The sequence below is a fragment of the Hippocampus zosterae genome, unplaced genomic scaffold (assembly GCF_025434085.1).
Source record: "Hippocampus zosterae strain Florida unplaced genomic scaffold, ASM2543408v3 HiC_scaffold_22, whole genome shotgun sequence".
Taxonomy (NCBI): Eukaryota; Metazoa; Chordata; class Actinopteri; order Syngnathiformes; family Syngnathidae; genus Hippocampus; species Hippocampus zosterae.
Window position 1 is genome coordinate 3829086 of NW_026262818.1, and position 9067 is coordinate 3838152.

A 9067-nucleotide genomic window follows, 5' to 3' on the forward strand; every position below is an offset into this window, starting at 1 on the left:
GCAGAAAATCGGCCTTTTCCATCAAACTTAGCAGTTTTCTAATACTGATTGCCAACGAACGGAGAAAGATATAAATAAACTTTTTTTCTACTGAAAGAAGCAAGTCTCACCTTTCTTTTGACAGGTTGCATGTTTATATAGCCATAGAACAGAAAATTCGATGCGCCTTGCAAATCAGTCAAAATTCAGTAAAATGTGAGGGGTTGAGGGGGTCGCTCCAGTGAAAAGGGGTGGTATTCAATGAGTTAAGCTGATGGCCCCGTAATCCACCCTCGGGTTTTTCTTTCATTAACAGAGGGGTATCAAAGTTTGTGTTCCAAGAGTTTACTCTTCCTTGAAATGTACCATACCTGCAGTCAATAAGCAACGCATGCCCCTCCATCCCAAGAACCGACACGAGCTGATCCATGATGCCACAAGGCACACCGGCATGAGTGTGCTCAGCCTGCTGGCATGCAATTGCTTTGGATACTTTGTCTCCGTCATCTATTGAAAAACAAGCAAAAAGAATCAGAAAAATATGAAGGCTCATACAACAATTTCTACAATCACAATCCCCAGGCACCGTTATTGTTTATCACAGATTTTTCAAAAATCCAGTCCCTTATCTCGAAGTATAGCCAAGTCATTATTTTAAGTGACTTGCATTTCAAAGATCCATTTGACTCATTTGCAGCTGATTTCTATAAAAATGTTCTTAACATGAAATTCACTCAACGTATTTATCAACCCACTCATATCCACAGGTCATACACTGGAACTCATCATTACCTCAGAACTGTCAACACACATCTCCCCCGTTCAAGATTTAGCAATCCCAGATCACCGTTGTAGGTTTAAGACAATTCTTTTTTATTTGAGAAATTCTGGAATGCAACTGGGGGAAGTCTAATCACTGACTTGCCAGTCAGCTGTGATTCTGTATTTTAATTTATTTGTTTTTCTGTGTAAAATATGAGCACAGGCTCAATAAAATTGGGACACTGGTTTACACATACACACATGAATGAATACCACTATTACACCGATCCGACCTGTTATGCATGTAGGATGTCTAATTAACTGAACGTGGTTTTGTTTTTGAGGGGGAAAGGTTTTGCATATTTTGTCACTCATGGGCTGGAGCCTATCTATCAGAGCTGTCTTCAGGCGGTAGGCGGGGTACGCCCTAAACTGATCGCCAGCCAATCGCAGGATTAGACAAACAACCATCCGCGCTAACATTCACACCTTGAGAGAGAATTTAGAGAATTCCATTAACCTGCTATGCATGTTTTTGAAATGTGGGAGGAAATCGGAGTAAAGAGAAAACCCACGCAGGCACGGGTAGAACATGCAAAATCCACACGGGAAGAGTTGGGCGATATGTATCGTAAAGTCGATAATGAATAAATATCAAGGTGGGTGAATGTAAATAACGAAGAATACTGCTTTGGGAAAGAATAATAAAACGACAACAAACCTGTAATAATGAATAGCGCTGAAAAGAAAATAGGCTCACAAGAATGCTGGATAGGCCTTCAAACTATACAGGCAAAGCAGTTGCATTTGGAGCAAAACACAAAGGATAACAAGAAAACTCACTGAGAATTTCATTTTTTAAAAACCTTTCCCTTAAATGCAACGGCGGTGAGCATCCCAAAAAAGGTTCATTGGGCTGCTTATGTCACCTGCAGCATGGTAGTTGTTAGTTTGAGGCAAGGCGCTGTAACAGCAAGCGAGCAAGTTCACCAACAAGCTTCGACTACTCAGTAGTGTTTAGCAACCAGTAGTCACTAATGGCTGCTAAACACTTTGCGGGTCTGCTCTTAGCTCAGGAATCGCAGCCTCCATCAACTCACCTCTGTGATTGTGGCGAATAAACATAACATCTTCCAAATGTCATACTTACGAATGGATTACAAAGAGTAATTATCAGAGGTAAGGAAGGAGATGCCATGATCCTTGCTAAGCTAATGTAATAATGTTATCGATAAGTGAAAGGCCTAATTCGGCCTTTCACTATCAATAACATTGCACAACACAGTGCACCTGAATGAGGGGGTACATAAAATAGCAGACAATTTAAAAGTGTCTGGAGAGAAAATTAATACAAAATAATGCTACACACAAAACAAGAAATTGGCCAGCGTCCCGTACGTCAGCTGGGAAGTGGCCTACAATATTGAAGGTACAGTGTGTAGAATTTAATTTACCGGTAATCAAGTGTTGAACTAATAGAATGCAAAAACTTGCGCTCAACGTGCTTGCATTTTGAAGCACATGCAATGCGGAGCATCAGAGAGACTATACCTATTTGTTCATTGGCAAGATATCCTTTATTAAGATATCCTTTATTTGTCCCGCAATGGGGAAATTACAATCAGAATTCAGAAAGGAAAAACGCTGGGTAGGGAGAGGGAAAAAAAACGCGCTCGAACTATCCTCTTCCGAGGATAATTTAAGTCCAGGATAAAAAAAAGACCCTAGCACATGAATAAGCATATGACAGTTCCAACAAGTCACAAGACATAACATGTATAAGGGGAGGATGAATGGGGAGGGGGGGGGGGGGTGTAACCGCGACGCGGCCAAACAATGACCAGCTGCACGGTTCACCGTTGCGCTCCGCATTTTCGAACCACGTCACGGGGGGAAAAGAATCGGAGCGATGAAGACGGTGATAACAACGATGTGTATGCACGTGTGCTTCTCCAGTCGTGTATGTGTATGCGTGTACAGGTCATAGCTGCTTCGTCGAGGTCTGCTCATCATGAAGACAGTCCCGGCTTATCAATCCAGGGGAAAGGCCAAATAGCGTTGTTTGTTTTGGAGAGACGGCCGCCAACAATTCCAGACAGTCTTGAGTCCTTGGTCTGTATCTATCACTGGCGGCAATCATTCAGATCCAAAAATTAAAATTGAATTCCAACGTCTCCATGGTATTTTCAATCACGCGGAGTCGCTCCAAAAACCGCAAAGTTGCAAAAGTCGCCACAATATTGCGGTTGAGCTCAGTCACAGCTTGAGTCTGAGTGTTGGACATTCGCGCCAAGCCATCCAGAGTGACCATCAGCTTCTTCACTTCCAATAGAGCCGCTCCCGTCGGTTGAAATTTGCGATAGAACAGCAAGCTGCCAACACCAAACAGCAGCATACCTGTTATCAAAAGACCAATGATGTAGATGTCTTCCACATCCTCCACGGACAGTACTGTCAGGCACACCAGTCTCCACTTTCTCCATGGATCAAGGGCGTATCCGGCAGCAAGTGTCCCCGGAGGGCAAGCAAGCCCCCCACTGCCCGCTCTTTCCGTCAAAAAAAATTTGTCGATTACATCGAGAGACCAGCCAATTAATTCCATGGTTAGTTCTTCGGATGAAAACACGGTAGTAGGCTAGGAGAAAGTTAGACAAAGACAGCACAAAGACTAAGTGGCGAGGGCAGGGGAGCTGTGCAAAAAGCGTCCGCCTTCGTCGAGAGCCAAGCCATCACAACTTTCATTGGCAAGCTGTTACTACGTGAATCATGTAAATACAAATGGTATTACAAACAATTGATTGCACAAACAGGCACACAAACTAAATGTCCTTATAAGTCTTGCTTGTCTCCTTCTTCCTTCGTTTCGTCAGTAGTTAATTACATTTTCCAAGATGGCGCCCGAGTAGGCAGCCTTCAGCAAGTGCTCTTCAAGAGCCTTGCTTTTTTGTTCTTTTTTTGTTGTTTTTGTCTTTTGTTTTGTCACGTTGTTTGTTGTTTCATCGTGTGGACCTGATATGGACTGTTTTCAGCGTTTTTTGGCCACGACATTCGTCAAAGGAGAAGCATCTGTGCTTGGTGGTTGTGCCTTCTTGGCAGCACGCCTGTGCCAGCACAGATTTTTATTGGGAGGAATGTCGGCGCCATTGACTGTCGGTGCTGGACAGACCTGGGGCGCTTGTGTTTTTTGCGCCTGTAAGGGGCAGCATTTTTCACAACCTCGTTTTGTTCAGTGGAGATGTCAGCGCTGTTGGACAGTCGGCGTTGGTGCGGTGGGATGAATGGCTGCTGAAGTTGAGGATGAGGAGAGAGGAGCGTTGGCGCAGAGCGCCGATGCGTATTTGGAACCGAGAGTCGCCGCTTGGAATTGAAATGGATTTCCATGGGACAGGAGAAGTGAACCATCTCTTTTTTCGTCAATGGATGCTACAGCTTCTTGTTGACTTTGAAACTTAGCTTGTAGCCGATGTGTGCACATTTTGAGCATGACGTCTCTGATCCACTGGTTAAAGGACACTGATTCTCTTCTCTTTCATATCAAACTGCTTCAAACAACAAAGCGTGTGATGGAAAAGTGGTTAGGACTGCACGACCGTCCATGTTTTATGTTATGTGTTGTGTTTATTATTTTACTTTGTTAACTGTTTTGTTAAGCCCTTTGTTACAGCTGCCGCTGTTGTGAAAGCGCTATATAAATCAGCATGTATTGTATTGTATTGTAATTATGCTTTTGGTATTATTTTCTTTTCATAATGGTCGTGCAGATCTCACAAAGTTGCTTGTTTGAGTGGGTGTTGGCAAATGCATGTCAATTAGTGTCGGGCAGAACCCTTTCATGTTACAATTGGTTCCTGCTAATAATCACCACTAGATGGCATAGGAACACTAAAAAGGAAACAACTCAATGGGGACTATAGACAGACTGGAACTACCAACATATATGAGGCGCATCCCGATTATACAATACAATACAATACAATACATGCTGATTTATATAGCGCTTTCACAACAGCGGCAGCTGTAACGATTATAGGGCGCATTGTCTGCTGTTGGGAAAAATGAATGCTTTTAGGTATTTTAGGAAAGGACAGAGCCGACTCTTCCTACTCAGGAAACTGAGGTCTTTTGGGGTTCAAGGGTCACTCCTTAAGACGTTCTATAACTCGGTGGTGGCCTCGGCCATCCATTATGGCATTGTCTGCTGGTCAGGCAGCATCTCAGCCCGGGACAGAAAGAGACTGGAGCGACTGGTCAGGAAGGCCAGTTCTGTCCTGGGTTGCTCCCTTGACACTCTGGAGGAGTTGGGCAACAGAAGGATGCTAACTAAGCTAAAAGCTATGATGGCCAGTCCCTCCCACCCCCTCCAGCCCGCTCTGACAGCACTTGGTAGCTCCTTCAGCCAGAGACTGTTACACCCGCGCTGCAAGAAGGAGAGATACCGACGCTCGTTCCTACCGACTGCTGTCAGGCTGATGAATAAAAAATAATAATCATAATAATAATAATAATTAAATGATGTGAAGAAAAATTGTAAATAGTACTGCGATTTATCCATTTTGTGTTCATATTGCATTTAATTGAAAGATGTTTGTTGTTTTTTTCTCTTTCTTCTTTCTGCATACATTCTTGCTGCTGGAGGCTGTAAATTTCCCCAGTGTGGGACGAATAAAGGATATCTTTTCTTATCTTATCTTAGGTGCATCTGATAGTGCCGATAATACGGTACATTCGTGAAGTTCGTCTCCTTTGGTTATTCGTAGCAGAACATCACGTCAAAACATGGCAGCCTCCCATAGGAGACACACCTTATAATAATAATAATAATAATAATACATTTTCAAGACACCCAAGGACACTTTACAATAACAAAAAACACAAAACAATACGGGTTAAGCAGAGGCAGCCAAAACTCGCCAGCGTTCATCTAATATAGTTAGTGATTACTTGACCTACATTTAAAAAAAAATAATTAATTAATTTAAAGAAAACCTTGATGTATTGGAACATTTTGTTTAGTATGTTATTGAAATTAATCATTGGTTTTTGAAATAATGAAAATTAATAAATCTACTTTTTTACACATTTTTTATACTCTTTAAAAGTATCTTAATTCTGAGGATAAATGATTCAGAAAATAGATGCATAGATGAATGCATGTAATGTCACAAATGTCACAATACTGACCTGAGATTTGAATGTGACTTTTGATATCTATGCAATAAATGTTCTCAAACTTTTACAGTAGAGATCATTTTTATTTTTTTATTAACTTTCTGTCAAAATCTTTTTTTACTTCTTATATGGATTGATATTTACATTTGTGCAAAAATATGTGGGCGACTTTGTTTCTTTTTACATTCAATAATTTCAAATAGCAACAGTAGCAATGTATGCACTTCTGATTCAATACTGATATATTTAGTGTCACTTCAAAATAAATTGTTGTATATACTTTTTGTCAAATATTTTTTTAAGAATAAATGGAAACTGATCATGGTATATTGTTATCGTGATCTAAAAATGGCTTACATCGTGATAGAAGATTTCCATCCCACACATTATGTTTTTGTTCAATTAAACGCTTATAATTAAAACTAATATACATTTTAATTTTAATTAAAAACACTTGGGAGAAAACTGAACAAAAACAGCATACTCTTAAGAGTTTTTAATATAGTGTAACTGTTGATCTCTGACCTGGCTTGAGTTGCTGCAGAAATGTGTAAAAGGCCACTTCCAAAGAAGCTGAGCTGGAGAGACCTGCTCCAAGAGTGACACTGGAGACCACCACAGCTTTGAAACCTGGGAGTGGGTGAGCTGAAAAACAGAAGATAATCGAAGATAATCAACTGTCAAAGGCAAAGAGCCTGCCAACACCTCTACACACCACAAAGACAAAAGTATATGATGCCTTCCAGAGTCACAGGGCAAATCCATCTCCCTTCTTCATCAATGGCGACCTCATGGAGATGGTCCTCACTTTCAATTTTCTCTGCACCGTATCCAGTTGCAAGAAAAATCAATTTTTTTGTTGAAAAATGACTAGCTTCATTTTCCCACAAATTTCGAAATATGAATGGTCTAGGTATGGACAGCGGCTGGATCTATGTAATTCTTGTGTTACGTGCATAATGCAGTGCTGTGATCTAAAAACTCTGCGGCTGAAGGCAGAAGCTATTGCATATGAAGGCAGAAATTCCACCACCGTATTCATAATCATCCAACCACAAATCGCCATTTGGAGTGAATTAAACTTTGAAATGACAATGCAACATCCCACTGCATTTTTTAAACAGAAAAATACAGGTTTCCCTGTATTTGGAAATGAAAGTTGCCGGTTGGAATTTAAACGGATTTACATGGGACAGGAGAGGTGAACCAATTTCTTTTTTCGTCAATGAACACTACTGCTTCTTGTTGCCTTTCAAATTTAGCTTGTAGCCGACAAGTGCACATTTTGAGCATGACGTTTCTGATCCACTGGTGAAAGGACATTTTGTATTCTCTATTCTTTCATCTAGAACTGCTCAAAACAACAAAGCGCATGAGGGAAAAGCGGTTAAGTGTGCACGACTGTCTGTGTTTTTATGTTATGTGTTGTGTTTATTATCTGATGATGATACTAGGGTAGCCTGTACTACCGGAGACAAATTCTGTGTGTGTTCCACATGCTTGGCCAATGAAGATGATTCAGATTTTATTTTATATTTTATTTTTTTGTAAACGGTTTTGTAAAGCGCTTTGTAACAGCTGCAGCTGTTGTGAAAGTGCTGTATAAATCAGTATGTATTGTATTGTGTATTGTATTGATATGGTAAAAACAACTAGAAAAGAAACACTTGAATCATATTTTCTCTTTGTTATTCTGGACGAAGACCACAAGCCTCTTCCCCGGTTTCCCCTGCTCTGTTTAATGAGTAATAAATACTTTTTTTCTCACATGTTTTCGTGATAATACTGTGTGTCTCTATATTTTACCACAGTATATTTAATTTGAACCACATGCTGGTTTAAAAAGAAGGCAAAAACTTAATTTCAGGGATGCAATGGATTAATTGCATTTTCTATTTTATTTCAATGGCAAATATTACCTCTATTTATGAACTTTGGAGTTCCACTCCACTGTACATTAACCACAGTCCTACCTCTCCGAACAAAACCACTCTGGTGGGCGTCAGAGTGAATTTCCGAACATAAGTTACTTGAAATGAGCCCAGTATATTAAAGGGCGTTGTGATAACTTCAGCTATGAATTGGCCCTTCTAGTAAATAATAGTTGTGTATTTTACCTCTGTAGTGATGTATAACGCCTCTAACATAGTTGGCCCAGTGTGGTAACCCTGGAGAGAGTGGGAGTCCCTCACTTGGCAGCCCTGGAGAGAGTGAGAATGTTCCTTTTGGCAGTCTCAGGTCTACTCTCCTGGGTTCATCGGCATGCTCGCTCGCAGTGACAATGGTAGCTTCCGGATCAGATGAGGCACTTCCAACCACCACAGTGACCAGGGGTAATGCCTGGCTGACAAATGCAATTTTGGTCACTGAGCAATTTCCGTCTCTGTCACGAGGGTCGTAGCAACAAAATATTTTACCATTGGAAGTACGTATCCCTGGTTGTAGTCCGTGTGCTCCCCGATCAGGTTGACCCTTCCCGGAGCACACGCTGCAAACTGAGGAGCTTCATCGTCAAAAATGCGTTTGAACAAAGAAGTGGCCTCCGAAACAAGCTGATCCAAGCTTGGTAACGGAGTGGCCATTCTGTTGAAGTTAACTGTAACTCGTAATGCGGAGACGAATTAATGCCGAGGCTTTAAATTGTGTCCGGAAGTACATTAACTTAGACAGCCACGCATCGAAACTTGATTCGCGCTAGAGCTTGACGTCACAAATTGTATATTGTCCCTTGAAACTTATCGTTATTTTTGTTTTTTATGTGGCTTTTATATTCTTTATTTCCTCCCAGGCATGTTTTGTGCATTTGCTGAAGTGTGTTATTTCAATAATAAAAATTTGTATATGTCTGGATACGTTGTCTAAGTAAAGTTTTGGGTTTTTAAATCAGGAACAACCTCTCGAGAAATGTAGCTTGAGTTGTTATTGATAATTTTGATTGACTTCACTCTCAAATTGGAAAAATTGGTTTAATTTTGTTTCTTCAATGACAGCAAAAAAATATAAATCTAAACCAGTGTTTGTTATAAATGTTAGAATTGTTCTTGTGCCAATGGCCCATTTGTTTTTATCAAAACCTTTTTTATAATTGAGAAAAAAAACAATTATGTTAGGCTATACTCACAAACCCAATTCCAATTAAGTTGGGACATCGTGTTTA

The 9067-nt window shown here is 40.5% G+C and overlaps 1 protein-coding gene across 3 annotated transcripts in view; it reads right to left on the reverse strand.

Annotated features, from left to right (window-relative positions):
• LOC127594596 (galactokinase-like) overlaps positions 1–8550 on the reverse strand; it is a 239145-nt gene extending 230595 nt beyond the window's left edge. For 2 of the 3 annotated variants that reach the window (XM_052056473.1, XM_052056471.1), the window contains exons 1-4: positions 8328–8550; positions 8028–8250; positions 6436–6555; positions 351–486 (exon numbers count right to left, since the gene is read on the reverse strand). In XM_052056473.1, the coding sequence (XP_051912433.1) occupies positions 351–486; positions 6436–6555; positions 8028–8250; positions 8328–8492 (644 nt within the window). In that variant the 5' untranslated portion in view covers positions 8493–8550. The remainder of the gene's footprint in view (positions 1–350; positions 487–6435; positions 6556–8027; positions 8251–8327) is intronic. The other variant, XM_052056470.1, reaches the window with a different exon arrangement.
• Between the last annotated feature and the right edge of the window lie 517 nt (positions 8551–9067).